Below are 25,283 nucleotides of genomic sequence, written 5' to 3'. Positions count from 1 at the left end.
TCATTTGCACACAAGAGCTCCCTCTTCTCTCCCTTTCTCTATCTCAGATCACCTCAGAATAATGACCAGCTTTCTTACCCTTTACTGAGAACTTTGCACAGCTCTACCTCACTTAAATCCAATTCATACACAAGACATCATCCTTTTGATACCATTGGTCCTTTTCAAGAACATAGAACCAACAACTTGAGATTCCGATCTTGGAGAAAGAAGCAGTCTTTTCGTCAAGGTCGGCCTCTCTACCTGTGCCCTTGATCCCTTCTGAGAACTTGATGATTCCCACTCATTATAATTTTCAATTACTATCTACTGTCTCTTTTTCTTATCACTTAAAAACATGATCAGATATCCCCAACCTTAAAAAACTGACTCATCCAACTTCAAGCTAATGTTTTATCTTCTCTCTTTGAAATCAAAATAGGAAAATGGCATTTGCATGTGTTGTTTCCATTTTCTCACCTGCCATTGACTTCTCAACACTTTGTAATGACTTTCAACCCCACCATTCCAACAAAATTGCTCTTTTCAAGGCTACCAATAATTTTTAAATGGAAAATTTTTATAATCTTTTCTCAATTCTCATGCTCCTTGACCTCTCTGAAGTTTATGATATGACTGACATATCATAAACATATGGTTTCCCTGATACTGCTCTCTGGATTATCTTCCTACCTGTCTCCCCACTCCTCTCAGTTTCCTTTGATAAATCCCATTCCCTAAGAAGAGGCCTATGCCTAGGACCTCTTTCTAGTCACCTACCTGATAAATCTCAACTGTTCTTATGGGTCCAACTGTTTCTATACAAATGAGAAGACAGAGCTATTCAACTCTGAGTTTCTGTTTATGGCTAACAGGGAGTTGAGACCCAATATAAGTCTATAAGAAGTAAGAAAGAATCTGACTGCCTTGGATAGATGCAAGTCACCTAGTTCAAAACTGAAAGAATTGGTAGATGAAACTGCTAAGTCACTATAGGCAATATTTAAAAAAATGTAGAAGACAGGCCATACCACAAGAATGGAAAGGGGTCAATGCCAAAATTTCCAGAAAAAAGAAAGCATGAGAATCTGCAAATTCTAAACTAGTGAGCTTGATTTTGATTCCTGGGAAAACTTTAGAATGGAACATTCAAGGGATATTGGAGAACATCTAGAAAGAGAAACAGTGATTATGAGAGCCAGTCTGGTTTCATCAAAACCAGATCATGCCAGAGTAATTTCATTTCTGTTTCTGACAGAACCAGAAAACTGGTCGATGAGGGGAATTGCAGCAAAGCTTTCGTTAAAAGTTTTTCTCATGTTGTTCTTGTAGAAGAGATGTAAAGATATAAACAAGTTCAGAACCAGTTGGATGGCTGAAATCAGAACATTTGTTAATGGTTCAACATTAGTGTATCAGGGGGTTTCCAGTAGAGTAGCCCAGGGTACAATGTTTGGCCCTGTACTATTTAACATTCTGATCAATAACTTGGATAAAAATATAAATGGAATGCCTACCAAATTTTCGGATGACACAAAGATGGAAAGCATAGCTAACATACTAGATGACAGAGTTAGGATATAAACAGAGACTGATGGCTGAAGACTGGGCTGAATCTTGTATGATGAAATTCAATAGGTTAGGTCTTATGCTTTGGTACAAAAAAAAAAATGACCCAATGTTCACAAGTATAAGATGAGGGAGGTATATGATTAGATAGCAATTTGTCTGTAAAAGATCTGGGGAATTTGGTGGATTGCAAGCTTAGTATGTGGCAACTAAAAAAGCTAATATGGTCTTGTGCCTTCCAAGCTTGTGCTTTAGTCCAAATTAAGAGGAGACAAAGTTTCCCCTATCAGGGAGGTGAGAATTCCACTGTGCTCTATCTATCCTCAGTCCTTATCTAGAGAACTGTCTAGTTCTGAGCACCCTGGCTTAAGAAAGACACTGACAAGCTGAAGAATATCAAGGAGAAGGAAAACTAAGTAAAGAGTCTTCAGTCCATGTCATATGAGACTTGAGGAACCAAGAGATGTTTAGCCTGGAGAAGACTCAGGGGAGGCAGGATAGCTGTCTTCAAAGGCCATCATGAGGAAAAAAAAAGGATTAAATTGGTTCTATTTGGCCCAGAGGGCAGAACCAGAAGAAACGGTGAAAGAGGGAAATTTAGACTTAGAAGTAAAAAAAACTTCCTAACAATTAAATTGGTCAAAAAGTGGAATGGGCTATCTTGAAAAGCAGTGGGCCCCCACTCCTTCAAGTAGACACACTGGATGTCACAAGAACAGCACAGTTAGGAATTCATTTGAAGTTTAGTTTGGACTAGATGGCTACTAAGGTTTTAGCCTTTCGATGATCAAATTCTATGATTTCTATAATTAAAACCAGATTACAAAGGATGTTAAGTACCAGAGAGAAGGGTTTGTATTTTTAAATATAGAGGCAATGGAGAACTACACAGAAGTTTCTTGAGCAGGGAAGTGACTCAGTCAGGCCTGTGTTTTAGGAATATCAATATGCAAGCTAAGTGGAAAATGGATTGGACAGAAAAGCAACTGAAAATGGTGAGACCAATTAGGAAGCAACTATAACAGTCCAGGTGATAGATGAAGGTAGATAGAAGAAGATAAAGATCTAAACTAATTCATAGATTCAGAAGAAGGGACATTGGTCACCTACACCACTCTTCCCTCCTCTCCACCCCCTTTAAGATCAGGACCTTAGAAAATACTGACTTCTCACTTTACAGATGAGGAAACTGATGCACACAGAGGTTAAGTGACTTGCGGAGATCATACAGCTAATAAAGTATCTGGGATAGGATTTTAACACCTAGGTCATTTTCCAAATCTAGCACATTATCCATTAAACAATGCTGCCTCACATAGATGAGGAAAATGAGGCATAGAAAAGTTAAGCAATTTGTTCAGTGTCACCCAGATAGCAAGGTCCTCTGACGTGGCACCATGCATATTTTTCTTTCCACTATGCCATAGTGCTTTCCAAGCTTGTGCTTTAGTTCAAATTTCTCAGCACTGATGAGAAACAACATTATATCTTTCCTCTGTCCTTGGTAGAATGATAAGTTATTGTTGGAAGGGACCAATTCAGTTTTGTATCTCCAGTGGCTAGTACAATGCCTACACATGTAGGTACTTGATAAATGTTTGTTGGATTGATGCATAAATGGATTACTGAATTTTAAAAGAATGCTTGGATCTGAAATGATGACTTTCTGGTATACTTCTCATTGGACATTTATGCTAGGCAATGATACTTCCATAAAAAATCTCTAACTTACACTTCTCTTTGACTGTCCTTTAAGGGGTGCTAAATTATTTGAATCTTGTGATTCAAGTCCATCTCCTTGAAATGTTCCCCAATTTACAAAGTGAGAAACAGTTTGGGTACCTGTGAAGACAAAAAATACACAATTCCTGTAATCGTGCTGCCTGATACTATAGTTTTATATTAATTTGTATCCCTAATCCCTTGACAAAACAAAAACAAAAACCCCCCAACAATTCATAGAGACCTTAAAGTTCCTTTTGGTATCTTTTCCTCAAAGAATGATACATCAAATTATGTACAGTCAAAGTCCATAACTCAGGAATATAATTCTGCAATTAGATGAGGTCCAAGAGACAACCACAGAGTCAGTATCTACCTTTTCCTACTGTCCCTGGACACTGGCTTTTCTAGGATAGCATTCCCTGAAAGTTCAGCAAATATCAAAGGCAGAAGCATGGCCTATAGGAAAACTATGGGAGCCAGTATATTAGAGTGGGAGCAAGAAAAATGCATGTTTACATTGATAAAATAACTCATACCTGGAGTCTGAATATTCTTTAGTTTTCCCAGAGCAGCTGCTAATGATGATATTTCACATTTAAATGGAATCACAGTCAAAAACTTTCCATGCAGCATAAACAATTTCCCTCCATAACACCAGAGCTATAAAATAAAAAAAAAAAACACATTAAAAACAAAATCTTTTTTTGCAATTTCATTATTCCTCTCTTAAATTTTAATTCAATAAAGCCTGACAAGTCAATTTAGTTTGATAAATATTTACTAAGTATCAAGTATGTGCATGGCTCTGTACTGGGCATAAAAGATGCTCTAGGAGGAAGACAAGGCAAAGCTTGGACACGTTTTACATGAAAGAGGCAGTTAGGTACATGGAAAATATCAAGCTCTGTCCAGAAGAGTGAGGAAGGCCTGAGATTGAATCCTGCTGCAAATACTCACTAGTTGTGTAAGCCTCAGTTTACACATCTGTAAAATGGGAATGATAAGGGTACTTTCCTCATAAAGTTTTTGTGAGGATTTAGTATATGTAAAGCACTGTATAAATTTTAAAGTGCTATATAAATGCAAGCAATTTACTATGACATATCTGTATGGTGCCACATAGGATGACTCTCCTTCTGCCTTTCTCCATTTCTATTATATTTCAGAATACAGTGAAATCCACTGTGCTGTGTAATAAGCAGTGGTTGAGAATATAGCACAATGTCAACACACAGATGATATAACCTTAGGAATGCACAATACCTCTGACTCATGCAAAATCTAATGTAAGTAGTTCAATTATTTTTAAGGGTAGTTTCAAAATTATATTCATAGAAGTTCTGGTCTCTTTCTTCAATTACAAGGGTTATTCCTATGTTATTCTTACCATTCAAATGTTATAATTTTAATATTTCTGTCTAGCCCTTTACTTGGTTCCATAAAAACTTTTAAGTTATTGAGGAGAAAAGGAAAAATGTTTAAGTTCACCAAAGAGCAAAATAACAGTCTTATGCTGTAGTTTACAATAAAAAAGATCCAGAAGTTCAAATCACAGGTTAGCTTAATTTAAAAGATAAAGGGGGCGGCTAGGTGGCACAGTGAATAGAGCACCGGCCCTGGAGTCAGGAGGACCTGAGTTCAAATCTGGCCTCAGACACTTAGCACTTACTAGCCATGTGACCTTGGGCAAGTCACTTAACCCCAAATGCCCTGCCTTCACCCTCCAAAAAAGCAAAATAAATAAATAAATAATAAAAATTTTTAAAAGATAAAGTTCTCTGTATAACATCTAGACTTAAACCTGTAATAGGATTCCAATAAGCAAATTTGTGCCTTGTATTTCTGTTTGGCTTTCTATTTCTAAAGCCAAATCACAAACTTTTCCTGCCATGATTAATACTCTTAGTAAATTAATTCTTTTTTGATATCTTAAATTTTAAACTTCATACCAGGAAGCAAATATACTACTGTGGTAATGGGTCAACTCAATGAAAACAAAAACACAAAGCTTCAACTGGACTGATCCATCACTGTGACAAACAATTTCATAAAATGTTACAAAACCCTATCAAGCAAATGCATCCCCTATCTATACCTCTCTTTGTATGGAATATAACTTTTGTTATATTATATATAACTTGTCAGTAGCTCAAGATTTCCTTGTCACAAGCAAGTTCCTACTCTGATGCCTCATTGTGATTTGAAGGTGAGAAGAAGGAACACCCTGGAAGATTTTATCATGCTGGAAATGTTCTAAATAGAGTTCTAGAAACAGATTATGCTGCTCTTCCAAGGGCCAACCTAATCAAGCTGAAGAAACTCACCACCAGATTAGAAGGTATGGATAAACTGTGAGCTATATCATTCAAGGAATTGCATTAATGAAATGGCAGTATCCAAATAACATCCAAGTAATCCAAAGTAATGAGTAAGTGTAGGGAATTTTAAGGAGTCAGGATTTGTAATTTCCAGTGTTGATGAACTCCTATGTGGAAACTGCAGATATGTAGATTAATAATTTGTCTCTAGAGTTGCTTGAGACAGTTACAGGCTAAATGACTTACCCACTGGTCAGAAAACTAGCATGTCAGATAGGACTTAAATTCAAGTCTTCTTTACTCTAAGGCTGACCTTTTATCTCTATTAGACCATACTGCTTGTTATAGGCATGCTATCAGACTAAACTTTTTTTTCAATGAACCAGAAAAGATTACAAAATGACTTACCTGACCACTGGTCCCCTGGGATAATTCCTTTGAAGTTTGCAATGTTTGGAACTTTGTATTCCAAACAGAGATGCTTTCTATGAAGCAGAAATATGGTGTTAAAATAAAAGTATAAGTACAAATGTTCAGTGCCCCTAAACGTTACAGTAAAAACAAAGAATTATTTTTAATTTTTCCAAACTTGTATCAACAGTTCTGTCCTAAATCTTAATCCCATATTAGTTTGAGATACACACACACATTTATATATATGCACACATATAAAAATATACATGAATTTGATTTTAGTTATTTAGTAATTCTAAAAATATCAAGCATCATATGTTTCTCATCAGCATTCTGGGGCTTAAAACAAATATAAAATGTCCACCCACTCAACAGCATCTATTTAACAATTATTACGTGTCAGACTCTGTGCTAAGTGCTAGAGACAGAAAGAAAAAGTAAAAATAGCCTCTGGCCTCAAAGAGTTTACATTCTAATGGAAGTGACATGACAAAATAGTCATGGAGATAACTTTAGAGGGGAAGGCATTAATACCCTGGGTGATTTAAGCTGATTCTTAAAGGAAACCAAAGATTCTAAGAGTGAGGAGGGAGAGCATTCCAGACATAGAGGAATAGGAAATGGGAGATGGAGTGTGTGAGGAACAGCAAGTAGAACTGGATGACTAGACTATATCTGTGAGGAAAGTCAAGCATAAAAATGGAAAGGTAGGAAGGGGAGAGATTATGGAGAGTTTTAAATAACAAACAGAGCAGTTTTTATTTGATACTAGAGAACCTCCATGGAGCCACTGGAGATTACTGAGCAGGGGTTGGGGGAGGGGAGGCAGGAAGTGAGATAGGAGAAAAAGAGTGTTGACATAATCAGATTTGCACTTTAGGAAAATCACTTTAGAGGATGGACTGGAATAGTAGAAGACCTGAGGCAGGCAAGAGTCAAGCAAAATATCATGAGAGCCTCAACTAGAGTGGTCACTATGTAAGCAGAGAGAAGTGGAAGTACATAAAAGTTGCTGTGCAAACAGAAACAAGAAGATGTGGCAGTGGGTTGGATATGTGCGTAAAGTGAGAACCTGAGGGTAACACCAAGGTCATGAACCTGAATGACTGGGTACTCTTCACAACAATGGGGAAGTTTAGAAGGGGAATTTTTCCCAATCTGGGGAAAAGAATAAGTCCTGTTTTGGATATGCTGAATTAAATGCAGCTAAGTACTAATCAGTACAGTACAAATCAGGACCAGTGTTTCAATCCCAGTTTTGCCAGTAGGTGACCTTGGGAAATTCACTTAATCTGTCTAAGCCTCAGTTTCCTTATCTGAAAAATGAGGGGCTTGGATTAAAGGACCTCTGAAGTCCTGTGCAACTCTAAACCCAAGCTTCTATTAAAGTGACAAAATAAATGTTAAAAACATAAATATATCACAGAAAGGAGAGTGTGTAGGCAACTGAAAGACAAACTTGTTTGCCCTTGAAGAAAATGTAGTACTTAGATGGGTAGAAGGGTATGAACAAAGGTACAGAAATAAAAAAAAAAATGAGCAAAGAATTATTGTGGGAGGGAAGAAAGAGGTGTAGATAACAGTGAGACTAACCTGACTGCTGAAGCAGGAAGTCCCCATTGGGAAGTACAAGTAAAATTCAGGTTGTGACCAAAATATAAGGTTCCTTAAATATTACAGAGAACCTACAGAATAAAATTTCACCCAAACCACTGACATCCTCAGCCCCGAAACAATTCGATAACATGATGTTTCTAAGAGTGATGGTTGGTAACAAAAAACAGTCCTCTTCTATTGCTAAGCTACAGGAACTTTATATTCCAAATTGCTAAGGAATAATCACTCAAATTTCAAGTTCCTACCTGTGCAAACCTGCCCAATGAGAAGTTTACTGGGTCTAGAAGCAATGGACCTCACCTCCCTCATGACATATCAAATGCCACAGAAGCTAAAGGAAAGTGTGGGATCAGAAGCATCAGTATCTCAAGATATGTGAAGGAAAACTAATATAGACAATGAGGAATTACTTAAGGTTTCTGAGCAAGCCAGAGATGTGTTTTCTTTTTAAAGTGTCTTAGGAAGACATATGGAGAAAGATAAATTAGGAGACCACTCATCTGAAAAAATCCAGGTGTGACATAATCCAGGTAATAGTGGGGATGTGAATAGTATCCTTCTCAGTCTTTTCATTTACAGAAGACATTTTGAAGGAATAGAATGTGGTGACAGACTGGATACCGTTACCTTTAAAAGCCTTGAGTGAAGTTCCCATGACTGCTACATGATCCTTATCAAGGATGGCAAATGAAAGACCCTTTAGAACATTGCCAGATACATAAGTCTTTAGTAAGAGGGATGTGACCAGTACTTGCTTCTCCTCAAGTTTACCTTGATTTAATGGTATCAGGGTTTCATATATACATCCATTACAGCCTATTGGAAACAAAAATGGTTTCTGGGTTAATTACTAGATTACTGGGAAGGGGGTGGGGGAAGAGTTCCTTCCCTTTTAACAATTTCAGGTAAGAATTTACCAATACAATTTAACCAAAATAAGTAATTCATAAAATTTCAGGTCCAGTAACATGACAGTTTTGTTTTGGAGGGGGGAAGGCAAGGCAAGGCAATTAGGGTTAAGTGACTTGCCCAAGATCACACAGCTAGTAAGTGTGCCAAGTGTCTGAGGCCAGATTTGAACTCAGGTCCTCCTGACTCCAGGGCTGGTGCACCACCTAGTTGCCCCATTTTGTTTTGTTTTTTTAATCAAACTTTTGGTTGATACACTAGCAAAATTTTTAACACAAAGACAAGAAAGTCCTACCAGTCCTTGCTTTCTACCTGATAGCAAAGAGGATTAGGTTTCACCAATGAGAACAATGCTAATTCACTAGAGGCTAAGCTCCTGACCAGGGACTCAGTATCCAAGAAATCACAAATAAGACCAATAATGCCATGTATGCAGATAGACATATAATAAAAACAAGCCATTTAAAATAACCATTTAAAGTTATCTAAATTGTGTACCTAAGCTACATAAAACGGACTCTTATGAGGATTCCCTAAAAGGTATAACATATACCAGGCAGTTAGGTGGCACAGTGGATAAAGTACCAGCCTCAAATCAGGAAGACTCATCTTTCTGAGTTCAAATGTGACCTCAGACACTTACTTAGCTGTGTAACCCTATGCAAATGCTTAACCCTGTTTGTCTCAGTTTCCTAATCTTTAAAATGAGCTGAAGAAGGAAATGGCAAACCACTCTAATGTCTTTGCCAAGAGAATCTCAAATCGGGTCAAAAAGAGTTGGACACAACTGAACAACAACCAATAACAACATATACAAATTCCATTGTCATAAATTTAACCTATACTCTCTCACTGTATTTCTTTACAATACTTTGAAATATGGATAATTTCATTAGAATGTATCTTCTACCAATAAAGCTGAGAACTGCTCTATGTATAACAAAATTTCACTCTGAATTGCTGGGACTGGCTTTCTAATAACAAGTTTATTTAAACTTAGATAGTTGGTCCCTCAGATGACAAAAATAAAATGCACTCACTTTTCAGCCCAATTGTTCCATACCTAAAGCCCTTCCATTGTAGCATGATCTAGTACTATTACTTGTACCCTACTGGCATAGCTTCTGAGAACCTAAGGAAGATGGAGGGTATAGAATGTTGTATATCCTGTTAGACATGGTTGCTAAGTTTTGCTAAACTGCTCTTTTTCTTCATGTTGCTTCCCCTTTAGCAAATAAGCTCCCTGAAGGGGCAAAGGGCAGAGGAAGAAGAGAAGTAAGGCAGTTTTTGTCTTTCTATACCTAGTTCCTAGTATATAATGGTAATTTTGTTGATAACTTTCTCTTTCTTTTTGAATCTCTGTTATAAAGAAAGGGATGTGTTCAGAAGAGAATGTGAAGTAACAAAAGGTCTAAATTTTTTAAAAAGAAAAAAGTTTTTAGCTTGAAAATTTAGAAAATAACTTACTCAAACATAGCAAAGTGACTAATCTTTCTTTCACACATGCAGCAAAACTCAGTGAATATGTTTCTTCTTCTCCACATAAAAGTGTATATTTGTGTAAATTATGTGGGTTAAATACTTGCACATACACAAAATAATTTCCATGCTACAAGAGAAAGATAATATTGTTTCATTAATAGAAACATCAAAAGTTTAACAAATTACATTTAAAACTGTATTTTAAGCTATAAGTAGTTCATACAAACTATATGTTAATTCAAAGAATCAAATACAATACTTTTGTCTACTATCAAGCTAAATCTCTCTTTAGGTTCCTTTGCAATTGACAAAATGGGCCAAGAAACCACCAAGGACACACTTACCTTTTCTGTAACAAATATTAAAACAGGTTCATTAGAGTCCATGAAAAGTTTCGCCCATCTGAAAATAAAATGGCAATTTTATTTTATTTTATTTTTTTAAGCAATTGGGGTTAAGTAACTTGCTCAAGGTTACATGGCCAGTTATTTTGTGTGGGTGCCAAGTATCTGAGGCCAGAACCGATTCCGGTCTCCCAATGCTGGGGCTGGCACTCTTACTCACTGCGCCACCTGGCTGCCCCTAAAATGGCCATTTTAAAGAAATACATGCATTCATTAAAGCACAGTAAATTAAATGGTAATTGCTTAAGAAAAACTAGATATTGGTATAAAGCTAAAAATGTTAAAATGCATGTTAATATACATGTAAACTTTTATTTCAATATTGTATAACAGAATTTAAAGAACTAGAAATGAAAAAGACCTTTATCTAATCCAATCCTTTTATGAGTGTCACAGAAAACTAAGATAAGAGAATCTTAAGACAAGATAAAGGTACGTTAGCCTTTCTACTGAAAAAAAAGTACTGGTTTTAGACTTAAAGGAGCTAGGTTAAAATTCTGCCTCTATCCCTTAATATCTCTGTGTTGCTGAGCACACAGCTTAAGTTTAAGTTTGAGTTAAGTGAATTCACTTAACCTTTCTGGTTCAGTTTCCTCACCTGTAAAATGAAGGATCTAGGTTAGGCTATATTACCACAAAGATCCCTTCAAACTCTATTATCCTATGACTTGTCCAGTTATACTAGTTAGCAGAATATTGAGGACTAGAATGTAGGACGTCTGATTTCTAAGCTAATGCTCTTTCTATTGTCTCTTTACTAATGGCAAAAATTCTGAAATCAGCACTAACAAAATTAGCCTAAGGAGTCATTACTGTCCATATTATCCATGTAACAAGAAGATTTTGCATTTACTTTAACCTACAACTTTCAATTTACAACAATTATGTACAGTGAAGGCTCCTCTAAATCCTGATTGGGTTCTCTTTTCCTTTTCATTCTATCCACAATATAGATACCACCACCTATTTTTTTTTTCTTTTTGGAGGGCAACTGGGGTTAAGTGACTTGCCCAAAGTCACATGGCTAGTAAGTGTGTCAAGTGTCTGAGGCTGGATTTGAACTCAGGTCCTCCTGACTCCAGGGCCTCTATTCACTGTGCCTCCTAGCCACCCAACACCACCTATTTTTACATCTTGAAAGTGAAAGCAATCTGTTCTCTTATAGTATCTGGGGTTCATACATGAAGAATGAAGAATATATGCTTTGGCAATTATGCTGGAAGGCATCTTAAGAGCCATATAGTCCAATTTCCTCATTTTACTAATGAAGAAACAGAAGACAGAGAAGTAAGCTTGCCCCGGGTCACATAAGTAGTGACAGAGGTGAGATCTGAACTCAGCTCTCTAACTCACAATCGAAGCCTTTCTCCTTTATTATACTACTTTCTATATGAAAAGTGAGTAAGATCTGAGGTATGACTGAAATAAAGGGACAGATGGTTTATTTTCGATTTTGAATTATTTATATACATGTTATTTATACATTTATATGTGTACACACACACACACTCTCTCTCTCTGTCTCTCTCTCTCTGAAGGAGAACAGCAGGTTGGATGAAGGTCTGAAGTATATGTATCTCTAATATACCAGAACCCATCTGTCTCTGTCTCTAAATATCCATTTATCACTTCTAAAATAAAAACATGCTACCATTTATAACATGCCAAGAGAATTTGTTACAAGCTCTGACGTCAAATTATTTTATAGTAATAATACTTTGTAACACTGGCATTGATTGAAAATCTGAGTGACAAAACAAAAAAAGTGGTTAATGACTGAACTGCATTGCTAAATCTCAGGCATAAAGGGAGGCTGCACTCATCACCACAATCTTGTAGATAGACTTGTCTTTTTCCCATCTGTTCTCTCTACTACTTGACAGTAGAGGTCTTAGAATCACATTAAGAGGATTCAAGGCTAGTTTGAAACCACTTCCCCCAGATGTCAATGTCTGGTAACTTTTCTAGCTCAGGTCAAGGCTTATTCCTCTAGTTTCACCAAGTTTCATTTGTGAATAGTCACCAGATGCTGTGAGGCAGAATTCTTCTGAAGAACTCTGAAAATACACAAGAGTCCTGCATTTGAGCTAAACAGCACTAGGAAGCTTATGTTTGGATAATATGTATAGTACCAGGTTATCAAACCTCTACAAAAGAACCTATTCTGTGTGGTTGCAGGTGTGAGGAAATGGAAATGTTGAAGGTGACAAAACTAAAGATTCAAAATGATGGCCAATATACTGAGAGAAATAAGATTTTAATATGGGGAATAAAAGATGTCTTTCAGAACAGTTGTTGAAGTGTATCTGATTTGGTTAAAAGTAGTTTGGATGTGCGGCAACTTACTTAATAACTTCTTCATCTGAAATTACAGCTTCAATTTTTTGTTGGGGTTCTGCAAGCAAAGCATCTAGCCTTTGAACAGCACCTTCTCTGAACAACACAAGTGGTTCAGTATTTTGTATTGAATGTAAACTGTATACATCAGCAGACAGCTGCAGGAGAAACAATGTGTTTTAATTTCATTCTAACTGAGTTTACAGTGGAGAATACAAAACTATTTCAAAATTAACCAATAGTGCTTACTGAAATTTCAGTATGATTACTAATTAGTTTTGTCAGCTTATGACTTCACTTCAACTTTAATTGAGTAGTTACAACCCCATAACCGGTAAAGAACAACAGGAATTAAACAAGTCAAATTCCTTTATAAAGAACTGCTTAAAAAAAAAAAACTCCCATAATTGCACAAAAAGAACACAAAGAATCCCATATTTAGTTAGAGCTGTTTCACTTATCTTTTTTTTTTTTTAAGCAATCGGGATTAAGTAACTTGCTCAAGGTTACACGGCCAGTTATTTCTGGGTGTGATGCTGAGTATCTGAGCCCGGATTTGATCCCCAGGTCATCCTGACACTGGGGCCGGTGCGCTTACTCGCTGAGCCACCTGGCCGCCCCTAAGCAATTGGGATTAAGTAACTTGCTCAAGGTTACAGGGCCAGGTGTTTCTGGGTGGGTGTTAAGTGTCTGAGCCCGGGATTCGATCTCCAGGTCATCCTGACACTGGAGCCAGTGCTCTTACTCGCTGTGCTACCTGGCCTCCTGTTTCACTTATCTTAAGCCATCTTCTAGCCATATTCCTTCATTTTATGGTTAAATAATCAAAGTCAAATGAAATTTTGTAACTTGCCTAAGGTTATACTGCTAATTATCAGCAAAAAGCTGGGTCTAGAACTTTACTCTGGAGGGGACAAAGTCAACCCACAAGTAGTAGTAACAGAATCAGTTTATAGCAAATGTGAATTAATAACTATGTTCACTTACTCAAAAAATAAATATTTATCGAAGCAGAAAATCCTTGCAAAGACAGTTAATTCACATAACTCACATGTCTAAATTCAACCATTAATATTTCAAACCATGCAATTTTTAGAGCAAAAAGGAACCACAGAGCTCATATGATCCAATCCTTTCATTTTACAGCTGAATAAATAGAAGACAAGTTCAGTGATTTGCCCAAGTGACTCAATGGCAAGGTACGGCCTACAATCCAAGGTAGGTCATGACTCCTTGTCCTCTAGTCTTTCCATTACACCACATAGTCTCTCTTAATTTAAAAGTTAAATAAATGTCTGGATAAACTAAACCAATGATCTACCCAGTACAATATTTTGAAACTTTTCTACCTTTACCTGCATAACACATCATGGATCCACATATATGAGAGGCAGAGAGCTGGCCTTGGAGTCAGAAGACAGGAGTCAAGTCTTGCCTCTGAAACACAGTGAGCAACTCATTCAACCTTAAGTGCCCCAGGCTGAGCTGTTATCAGTGGAGAGCTTCTACTCCAGAAGTTGCTCACATAAGAAATCGATATGTCTCAGTTCCTCTTTGCTCCATCCCAAAATCTACATTTTTAAAAAACCTTTTTTGAATCTATTTATATTTTTGGTTTCTCTTGAAATAAGACAGTCCTGTTGTTAACTCATACACAACTGTCCCAAAAATCTTAGAGAAGTTTAAAGTATGAATAGGTTAAAGTATAAACAAATAATAGAGCTATTATCCAAACAGCCCAATTATATCTATGCCATTAATCCTTCAACTTACGGTTGCTTTGAACACTTTATCCAAATTCATGTCTTCATTTTTCCATATTTTCAAAACCTAAAATAGGAAAAAAATTATAATTGAATACTATTCACTAGAAAACTACAGCATAAATGTATGAATCAGCATGTATCTTAACAGTTAAAATAGTATTTACTTAAGTAGCATGTCATTAGCAATAAGTACATTAAATTTTAAGACTCTGAGGCAATGTTAAAAGAATCTTCCTAAAATTTCTTTGAGGCATATTAGCTATAATAGAAGTTGTTGATTTAAAGTAGGAAACAACTTATGAAGGATCCACTAACACAAATCAATGTAAAAAATCCCACCTTATCATCATGGACAACAACATACTCGCCAGTTTGAAAGTTGCACACAGCTGGACATGTTATAGTCTGGCCTTGCTTCACTGACCAGTAACCCAATGGTTTCTGATCTGAAACCTAATTAAATAAAAACAAACACACAATACTTGATACCATTAGAATCAAAAATTCCAAAGCAAAAATATTTATAATCAACAAAATAAATCAGAAACTAGTAATAGTAACAAAAGAGTAAGCCTTCAATCTGATCCATGCTAGACTAAGTTTAAAGAATACAGTGATGGGCAGCTAGGTGAGTAGAGCACTGGCCCCGAGTCAGAAGGATCTGAGTTTGGATCTGGCCTCAGACACTTAACACACACACACACACACACAAAACTAGCCTTGTGACCTTGCGCAAGTTACTTAACCCCAATTGCCCTCCAAAAAGCAAAAAAAAAAAAAATAAGTGATACATTTTATTTTTTTCTATCCAAAACAGTACTTACATAGAGGCAACTGATATAGTACAATATACACTCAGAAAGACATGAGTTCAAATGTGGCCTCAGATACTTACTATACTAGCTGTGTGACCCTGGTCAAGTCACTTCACCTGTTTGCCTCAGTTTCCTCAACTGTAAAATGGAAATAAAAACAGCATCTACCTCACATGGTTATTGTTAGGAACAAATGATATTGTAAAGGGCTTGGCCCAGTGCCTGGCATATTTTAGCTGCTCTATAAATGTTTATCCCTTCCCTTCTATAGCTATAGATAGTTATACCATTCAGCAGCAGAATTCACTCAGCCTCCCAAATCCCCCCAAAAGTTTCTAAACCTCTGGATAAAATCACTAGTAACCATGTTACTGATGGAAGTCAAAAACAGAGGGAAAGATCTCATATAGATAAAAATATTTATTGAAGAATTTTTTGAGGTAGTAAAGAAATGGAATAAAAGTGAGTTCCCATTAATTAAGAGAATGGCTGAACAATTGTGTCATACAAATGTAACAGGGAGAAATTTGGGAAGATTGGTATGAAATAATTCACAGCAAAGCAAGCACAATACCCAAATAATCACAGTAATATTAAAAAAAAGAATGCTTGCCAGTGCAGTGAATGACCAATTCTGATCTCAGAGAACTGCCTATGGAGCATGGTTCCTTCCTCCAGAATGAGGCTTACATTTCCAGGGACGGCCAATCTGTTGATTGATTTTTCCTAACTGTACTTAAGTGATGGGGAAAGGAATCAGTGGAAAGTGAAGCCATGTTTTAAAACACACACACACCCACACACACATGCATGAGCGCGTACGTGTGCACATGCACAAACTAAAAACACCTAGAATAAGAGGCTACAATAGTAGATCCTTAAGCAGATCATGCCATTTTCAAAACCTACCCTTTTCTTTTTTAATCAAGATGACAGATTCTGTGGCCATAGAAGGTAAGGATGAAAATCTGTGCTAACTTTTTCAGGTGGCATAACAAGTAAACATAAAGGAAACATAAATTATACCTTTCAAAAGATAAAGGAAACTGGAAAACATATGTTCAATTTTCTGGTCAAAAGTTATTTTTTCCTATAGGCCTTCTAAATCTGTATAAAATCTTTCAGGATAGAATCATTTAAAGTTGGATATGTTCAACATGCTCAAAAGAATCCTTTCAGGTCTCCAGATTACAGCTCTGGCTCCCCACTTCCCTTTGTAAAAATATTTTACTGTGACTTAAAAAATCATCAACAAACAAGAACATTTGCATATACAAATAAGGCAATAAGAGGGGGGTTATACATGAAACCATAAATCTACTGCATAAAATATGACCTTCTATGGACTCTTAACTTTTTTTCTTGTTTTTGTATTTAAAAAATGCTTTATTGATGTTTTCCCTGCCTTTTTCTAAAAAAAAAAAATCACTCTCTCCCCTTCAATAAAAACCCAATTTTATAACAAATAAGTAGTGGCAAATAAACAAAAAAAGCCTGTACCATTTGTTCCGTCTGAAAATGTCTCTGTACTCATAACTTGATCACCTCTCCACTGAGAGGTGGGAAGCATGTTTTATCATCAGTCTTTGGAATTGTGATTGGTCACTGCATCACATCAATTCTTAACTCTCTCCATGTTGTTTTCCTTTACAGTGTGGTAGTCATAAAATAGTTCTGGTTTGGCTCACTTCACTCTGTAGCTGTTCACCTAAATCTTTCTAGCTTTCTTTGAATTAATTTTTCAAGGGGTAATAATTTGTTTAGTCATCCTTGTTTACAATTCCTATAATTTTTTTGTACACACAGAATTTTCCCATTTCATCCCATCTTCTCCCAGTAAATGGCCCTTCCTGTCATCCCTACTCCTCTCACAATTCTTCAGTTTTTCCTTCTCTAGTGAATGATTCCCAGCTGCCTACAAATATTTCCATGTCTCTCCCATTCTTAAAATAACTCACTTGATCAGATCATCCCCAACAGCTACTGTACTATGCCTCCCTTTCCTTTCCTGGATAAATTCCCTGGGAAGGTCATCTATAATCAGTGCCTCAGATTCCCCTCTTCTCAGCAGCTCCCAGCTTCACTGTTCACCTGAAATTGTTCTCTCCAAAGTTATCTATCTCTTAATTGCCAAACCTAATGCCCTTTTCTCAGTCCTCATCCTTCTTCTCTGCTGTTTCTGAAAACTATTGTTCCCCCTTTTGTCCTGTATATTCTCTGTTCTCTAGGTTTTCATAACATTACTCTTTCCTATTTCTCCTCTGACTCGACCTACTGTTCCTCTCAGCCTTCTTTGTTGGATCTTCCTTGAGGTCACAAGTGTCCACTAACTGTGGGTGTTCCCCTAAACAAAGATCTATCCTGGGACCTCTTCTCTTTTCCCCCTATATTACCTCATTTGATAATCTCATCAGTTCCTATGTGTTAAATTAGGCAAATGAGTCTCAAATCTATTTATCCAGTCCTAATCTCTAATCTAGGATCACCACAATCACCTATTAGACATCTCAAACTAGATCTCCTATAGAACATGTCTAAAACAAAACTCATTTGCCCTCAAAGGTTTCCTTCCTCATTCTTGTCAGTTTCTCTATTACTGTGGAGGGCACCACCTGGATCTCAACTTCGGTGTCATACTCACTCATCTCACATATCCAATCTGTTATCAAGTTTCTACCCTCATAACAAGTCTCATGTATGCTTCCTTATTTCCATTCACATAGCTTTACTGCAGGCCTCCTCTCCACCTTGTCTGGACTACTGAAATGTTGGTTTCCTTGCCTCAAGTCTCTATACATACTGTTCATTCTTCACTCAGCCCTCGAAGTAATTTTCCCAATGCACTGCCCTGACCAGGTCACCCAGTCAAAAAACACAAGTGGCTCCCTATCATCAGCAGGATCAAATATAAAATCTTCTGTTGGTTTTTACAGCCTTTAACCACCTGGACACATCCCTTTCTAGTCTTCCTAATCCCCTTCACATACTGTTTAATTCAGGGACAATGGACTACTTGATATTCCCTCAAATAAAGATACTTTAACTCCTGACTCGGTTTCTTTTCACTTACTTTCTCCCATACATGTACTGCTTTCTTGCCTCACCTCAATCTCCTGCCTTAATTTCAAAACTCAGCTCAAATCCTGCCTTCTGAAAAGGTTAAGATTTCCTGGTCTTTCCCCCAATCCCATTTTGCAACTACAGTTGTACATCTTGTATGTACATAGTTATTTACATGTCATCTTCCCATGAGAATGTAAGTTCTTTGAGGGCAGAGGCCGTTTTTGCCAACCTTTGTATCTCTATACATACTTAGCACAGTGCCTGGCATATAATAAGGACTTAATAAATGCTTGTTGATTGTCTGTTTTTTCTTCTAAGAGCTTGAGGCTGGACTGAAAATTCTTATCCAAGTACTAATAATACAAAAAGCATTACCTGACTTTGAATCCTTTCATCCTGCAAGAACAGCAGTTTGCTCAGCACTGTCAAAGCAAGACCCACATTCTGGCCCCATCTGAAAATGTGTATCAAATTCTGCCCTCTGAAAAAAGATCACTTATTAAAGTGTCTACTGGGTACCAGGCACTATGCTAATCATCACAGGATACAATGGAAAGCAAACAGTCCCTGCCAAGGGGAACTCACAATCTAATGGGAAGACAACATGCAAACAACTGTGTACAAACAAGATACACACACGACAAACTGCAGAGAATTTCAGAAAGAAGGCACTAGCATTAAAGAGGATAGAGGGGGAAGGGATTAGGAAGCAGGGTGGCTCATCCACTGGGAAGGAAAGGAGGAAAGAAATAAGCATTTATTAAAGACTTTCTATGGGCGAGGCACTGTGATAATCAATTTGCAAATATTATCTCATTTAATTAAGGGGAATGATCAGGATCAAAGGAATTTAACAGTAACTGGAGGTGAATTTTGGTCCAACCTGGTAGCAGAGAGCATTGCCTGGCTTTCCTGGAGATAATTTCTTTCTGGACAAAGGTAATGGGCTTGGGGGTGGGGAAAGGAGATAGATAGTCAAACCTTTAGTATCTCCATTGCTTTGCAGAGATCTCAGCATATAGTGTTTTAATAGATTCTTGTTGACTAAGAACAGTGCCTGGCACACAGTAAGTGTTTTAATAGATTCTTGTGGATATAGCAGTGTTTGACACAAACTAAATTCTTTTAATAGTTTCTTGTTGATATACCACAGTTCCTGGCATACACTAAGTGCTTTAATAGATTCCTGTTAACATAACAGTGTCTGACACATAGTAAGCACTTTAACATATTCTCCTGGACTTAGCACAGTGCCTGGTACATCGTAATCCCTTAATTACTTCTTGTTATTGACTAGGTTGCTTTGGCCGGACTACGAACTCAGTCACTGGAAACCCGGGGTGGGGAAAAGGTAGCACAGAAAAAGGGGAAACACTGGGAGGATGACAGAAGCGTGGAGCCCGCGTGGAGCCGGTCCGGTGGAGCCCTGGCCCCCAGCAAGGGGCACCCGGCGCCACGGTCCCGGCTGCGAACACGGGGACGAGCAGGGCTCGTAACCGGCCCAGGCCCACGACCCTTCCCTCCGCTGCCTTCCCGGAGGCCCCATCGAGGCGCGGAAAGCCGGAGGGTCCTCGGCCCGCCTCGCCGCCGCTCCGCCCCTTCACCCGCGGCGTGCTTCGCTCACCTTGTAGAGGATGACGGTCCTGCCGCGGTCAGTGACCAGGAACAGGTCGGCTTTCTGTCCTTGCTCGACACCCAGCAGCCCATCGAAGCTGGCGCAGGGCCCCAGACCACCCAGCGTAAAATCCTCTTCCAGGACCGCCATTTTAGGGGAAACTGGCTTCGTTCCCGCTTCCCTCTCGCGAGAATTGAGGCAAAGGCCAAAGGGGAGGGACGAGTGGCGAATGGTACGACCCCTAGCGAATGGGGAAGGAGCCTTTTTTCACTCCAGGCTCAGTGTTTCCCTCCCTTTCCCTCCCCCAAGTCAGACCCCTTTGCTACCTTTAGGCTAGGCAAGACCGAGGAGTTGGGCTTGGATTGCTGATCCAGCCTTCTAGCAGAGTGGATAGCCCCTCCTTTTAGCCTTAGGAGGTCTTGGGTTCAAATGCAGTTACGCTTTGGAATCTGGAAGACCTGAGTTCAAATGTAGCCTCAAACATTGTGTGACCCGGGGCAAATCACTTAATTTATTTTTGCCTCAGTTTCATCTATAAGACAGGGATAATAATAACATCTACTTCCCAGGGTTGTTGTGAAGATCAATTGAGATAATATTTATGAAGTGTCTGACACATGCATTTTATAAATGTCAGCTATTATTTATCTGTGTCTCATTTTCCTCATCTGTAAAATGGGCATAGTGACCCCTTACTTCTCTCCATCAGAGCAGGTTGTTGGGAGACTTGTATAGGGAATAATGCATATAAAACTGAAGAGGTAAGATGGCGGAGTAGAAGCAGGACCTCTGTGTGGCTCTGGCTCCCACCACTTCCAATTGATGTAAAAGGGGACTCTAAACAAACTTTGGAGCTACAGAACTCACAAAATGACACAGAGAAGCTAACCTCCTGCTGAGGACAACCCAGCAGGCCGGCAGCAAGGGCCAGTGCAGCCTCTGGGAGCCAACCCTAGCCCCACACCAAGGTTTTAGCCCCAGGGCGGGCCTGACCAAGCACCAGCTGGAGGAACTCCAGATCACCAGCAGCTGTGTCCTTCTCCAGAATTATCAACAGATAGATTCTAAGGACAAAGTGAGAGGTCAGTGAAGTATGGACTTTGGGACCCAGTGGTTGGGAGTGCCTGGCTTTTGCCCCCAGGGCAAAGAAGCCTCTGAGGGTTGCTGTGCAGGTGCAGCCATCATGGCAGCTTCAGCTCCTGGCCTGCAGAGTGTAGGGGGACCAAGCGACCAGTCTGAGGGATAATTGCTCTTGCTTTAACCTGCTTGGACCTGGATTGTGATCTAGGGTGGAGGTCCTACGGTATGCGACCAGCTTGCCAGAGCATGTGGAGGCTTCAGAGAGGCCACCCAACTAATACCTCCAGCACCTGAGAAAACCCCAGCATTTGGAACAAAGCTCCCCTGTCTGGTGGCAGAGTCCTACTGTGGTAAAAAGCCCAAAAGTCAAGTGATTGAGTGGCAAAATGAGAAGGCAAAGGAAGAAAACCAAGCAAAGCAGTCCAATATTAGACTCTTATTTTGGGGACAAAAAGGAGCAAAGCGTGGAACAGGAGGAAGTCAGAACTGCACCAAAAGCTTCCAAGAAAAATATGAGCTGGTTACAGGCCATAGAGGACCTTAAGAAGCAGATAAGAGAAATGGAGGAAAAATTGGGAAGAAAAATGAGGACAATGCAAGAAAATTATGAAAGGAGAGTCAACAGCCTGACTGAGGAAAATAACTCCTTAAAAAACACACTAACTCAAATGGCAAAAGAGGCTCAAAAAGGCAATTAGGAAAAGAATGCCTTAAAAAGCCAAATTTGCCAGATGGAAAAAAGAATCTCAAAAGCTCACAGAGGAGAATCATTCCTTCAGAATTAGATTGGAGCAAATGACTTTATGAGAAATCAAGATGCTGTTAAACAGATCCAAACAAATGAAAGAATAGAAGGCAATGTGAAATATCTCATGGGAAAAACCACTGACCTGGAAAATAGATCCAGGAGAGAGAATTTAAAAATTACTGGACTACCTGAAAGCCATGATCAAAGAAAGAACCTAGAAATCATCCTCCAAGAAATTCTCAAGGAAAACTGCCCTGATGTTTTAGAACCAGAGGACAAAATAGAGGCCAATCACCCCCTGAAAAAGATCCCCAAAAGAAAACTCCTAGGAATATTATAGCCAGGTTCCAGCATTCCCAGATCAAGGAGAGAATATTACAAGCAGCCAGGAAGAAACAATTTGAATATTGTGGAAACACAATCAGGATAACTCAGGGTGTTTTCTCCCTGCTCCATTGTTTTCCAGGAAACCTAAGCAACCTTCTTTAATTCCTTGGCACTGGAACAAGCAAAGTGATTATTTGCAGCAAGGGAGAAACCTCTTAGATGGTACTGAAGTTGGGGTTTCATGGTACAGAGTGAACTCTATATTTCAGGGGAAAACCCTCCATTTTTTCCAAATTCATCACACTCAAAGCACATTATCAGCTTATGCTCTACCAAATAAACTTGTATAAATGCTTCCTAGTAGCAGACACTGGTTATGGGGTGGTCGATTTGCCTGGAGCATTGAGGAGAGAGTTTGGGAAACTTGAAGTAGAAACTTCAGGCTCTGCTTACTTAGAGGGGTGGGCTTCAGGGTACCTGGGGATTAAAACTATTGCTAGTGGGAGCTAGGCCAAGTACCCTTTTACCAAACTAGGCTGTGGAAAGAATATCATTTTACTTTAGTAGCTCAGATGTATCCCAGGCTTAGTATATGGGATAATGATTAACTTGTGTTTGTACCTTTGTTTCACAAGCTTGTTTTCCCTTGTCTAACTGTTCCCATGTCATTCAGAAAAAAATGTTCTATTCCAGGGATTTAACCTTTCAGGTAGGCAGATGACAAGCCCGTGTAGCTCCAATGTAGCTACTATGCCTTCCCCCCTTTTTCTTTTTGGAGGAAGTTAACTCAAATTAACTTCATTGCAGCCCTAGCTCAGTTATAGCCAGGACAACAGGGAGAAAAAAAGTCTTAATGGTTCAAACCTCTTACTGTCTCCTCAGCTCCATCAGAGCTGGATGACAGGGGAGGGCTCTGAAGCCCTAGCTAAGAAGAACTGGGACCACAGGGAAGAGAATCTTAGCAGTTGTAACTTGTCACTGTGGCACTAGTCTGGTCAGAGCTGGATCACAGTGAGAAGGCACCATAACCTAGCCTTGTCAGAGGTAGGACTACAGGGAGGAGAATCTTAGTGGATTTTTCTTTTCTTTTTTTTTTTTAAAGCAATCGGGGTTAAGTAACTTGCTCAAGGTTACACAGCCAGTTATTTCTGGGTGTGGTGCTGAGTATCTGAGCCTGGATTTGATCCCCAGGTCATCCCGACACTGTAGCCAGTGCTCTTACTCGCTGTGCTACCTGGCCGCCCCTTGTGGATTTTTCTTTTTGACCCTTTGCCAAGTAAACTTTTCTTAGGTGTTCATTCCTTAAAAATTTCAGATCTACTTCAAGACTTTAAGAGAAACTGTTTCTCATACAACATAATACAACTGTTTACCAGTAACAATCATGGTCTTAATTTTGGGCTTTGAAATAAAAACAATTGAATAACCAATCTGGTGACCTTAAACTTCAGTTTTTGTAGATAAACTATAATTTTTCTTGGTGCCAAATAGTAACCACAATGAATTCAATTACCTGGATCTATATTCCCAATAATGTTGTACAGTTCTTTTTCTGTGGCCCAGGAAAGGGTTAAGTGTTAGTACTATTCTAAAGTGCAGCTTGGAAACCTACTTCTCTTTGATCATTGAAGTGACCCCTTTTCCCTTAGATAGATTTTAGGGGAGAAATTTCCCATTCTCTCTCTGTCCATTTGTCTTTCTACTTCAAGAACTTTGGCTGGAGTTCAAGGAGTAGAAGGAAAAATGGTTTTCTGCCAACAGCCATTCCTTAAGAGATTATTAATCTTTCTAGCGCAGGTACAGCGTTTCTTACCGCTTGGGTGAATCTGGCTGCCTTCTTGAGTCTTACAGGATGGTAGATTTAAAAATTTCTTTACACATACAGACAGAATATACAGAAAACACAGCAGGGCAAAAGGAAGAAGGTTTCCTCTTTTCTACCTGCCGATATCCCAGAGACAGGATATACACAAAACAACACAACACACAAAAAGTTTACAGAGACAATTAAGAGACAATTATAATTACCAGATAGAAATATAGAGAAATGGAAAACAGGGTACTCTGACGGCGTCCCGTGGAGACCAACCAGTAAGGGCATCTATGCCACATCCAGCTCTGCCTCTTACCCTTACAGGAGCACTCGATAGAAACAGATCACAGAACACTCATTGAACTGAACTGAAAGAATTTGGGAAGGACTCAGGTTTCTGGTTTGCTCAGGAAAACAGTATGAGCCAGGGGCCGAGGAATGTCACTCGGTGGCCTCCCCTAGGTCGTACTGCTCTCCCAGCCCTCCAGGGAGCCTGGTCCAGCTGTCAATACAGAGCCAAAGGCTATGTTGGTGGAACCTCCAATATGTTGTGGACATCCGAGAAATGACAGGACAGCAATGCCAATTATAATTTGATAGGAGTGTTTATTAACTGAGGTGACTGCCTCCCTAATAAGGAAGACAGCATTGAGTCTTCTGTAAGATGCACTTTTATAGACCTAGGTGTTGCTAACAAACAGAGTGTGGTTCCAAGGGGGGGGGGGGGTACCATTTCTAGTAAAGTCTTGGGTACCTAACAAGAACAGACTTGTATCTGGGGTATGTTTCTAGCAACACAGGTGAAACGTTCCCTCAATATTATGGCCTTTTAGGTGGTTTCCAGGGACCCTGGTAGGGGTCCCCTTCTAGCAGGTTTAGGGGGCATTGGTGTATGATTTCTGGTGGGCACTTCACTCCCTCTACACCTCTTTCTCCCTTTCTCTCCCTCTCTCTGCCTCTCCCTCCCTCTTTTTCTCTCTCTCCCTCTCCCTCCCTCCCTCTCTCCCTCTGTCTCTGTTTCTGTCTCTCTCTCCATATCTATGTCAAAATGGTGGCCAACTGGGGAGGGAGGGAGGGAAGGAGACAGTTTGGAACTTAAAATGTAACAAAAAATAAGTGAAGTCATCACCAGACTGGAAACCTACCTGGTGGTTGGAGACTGATGATGATGATGGTGATGATAACTGGCTTTCTATAGCTCTTTAAGGTTTGCAAAGTGCTTTATATTCATATTTCATTTGAGCCTCACAAAACTTGTTTCTAAATTTGAGATACTTAAACTCTAATTTACCATTATTAGCT

The 25,283-nt window shown here is 38.8% G+C and overlaps 1 protein-coding gene and 1 long non-coding RNA gene across 3 annotated transcripts in view; one reads left to right on the top strand and one right to left on the bottom strand.

Annotated features, from left to right (window-relative positions):
* The window catches only part of LOC138152623 (uncharacterized), a 634,969-nt gene that overhangs the window by 320,783 nt on the left and 288,903 nt on the right, over positions 1-25,283 (top strand). The gene's annotated exons all lie outside the window — the stretch shown is intronic.
* Positions 1-25,283, bottom strand: part of NOL11 (nucleolar protein 11) — a 276,383-nt gene that overhangs the window by 14,832 nt on the left and 236,268 nt on the right. Inside the window, exons 2-11 of one of the 2 annotated variants that reach the window (XM_069076611.1) lie at positions 20,023-20,176; positions 14,860-14,973; positions 14,528-14,584; positions 12,764-12,912; positions 10,358-10,415; positions 9,999-10,140; positions 8,250-8,438; positions 6,000-6,076; positions 3,810-3,933; positions 3,281-3,390 (exon numbers count right to left, since the gene is read on the bottom strand). In XM_069076611.1, the coding sequence (XP_068932712.1) occupies positions 3,281-3,390; positions 3,810-3,933; positions 6,000-6,076; positions 8,250-8,438; positions 9,999-10,140; positions 10,358-10,415; positions 12,764-12,912; positions 14,528-14,584; positions 14,860-14,973; positions 20,023-20,163 (1,161 nt within the window). In that variant the 5' untranslated portion in view covers positions 20,164-20,176. Of the gene's footprint in view, positions 1-3,280; positions 3,391-3,809; positions 3,934-5,999; positions 6,077-8,249; positions 8,439-9,998; positions 10,141-10,357; positions 10,416-12,763; positions 12,913-14,527; positions 14,585-14,859; positions 14,974-20,022; positions 20,177-25,283 lie in introns of those variants that run through there. The other variant, XM_069076612.1, reaches the window with a different exon arrangement.

Source organism: Petaurus breviceps, unplaced genomic scaffold, assembly GCF_028583685.1.
Source record: "Petaurus breviceps papuanus isolate PSGF00001 unplaced genomic scaffold, PetGlider_PUasm1.0 90925, whole genome shotgun sequence".
Taxonomy (NCBI): Eukaryota; Metazoa; Chordata; class Mammalia; order Diprotodontia; family Petauridae; genus Petaurus; species Petaurus breviceps.
Note: the sequence above shows the minus strand (reverse complement) of the source record. Positions and strands in the feature narration are given on the sequence as shown.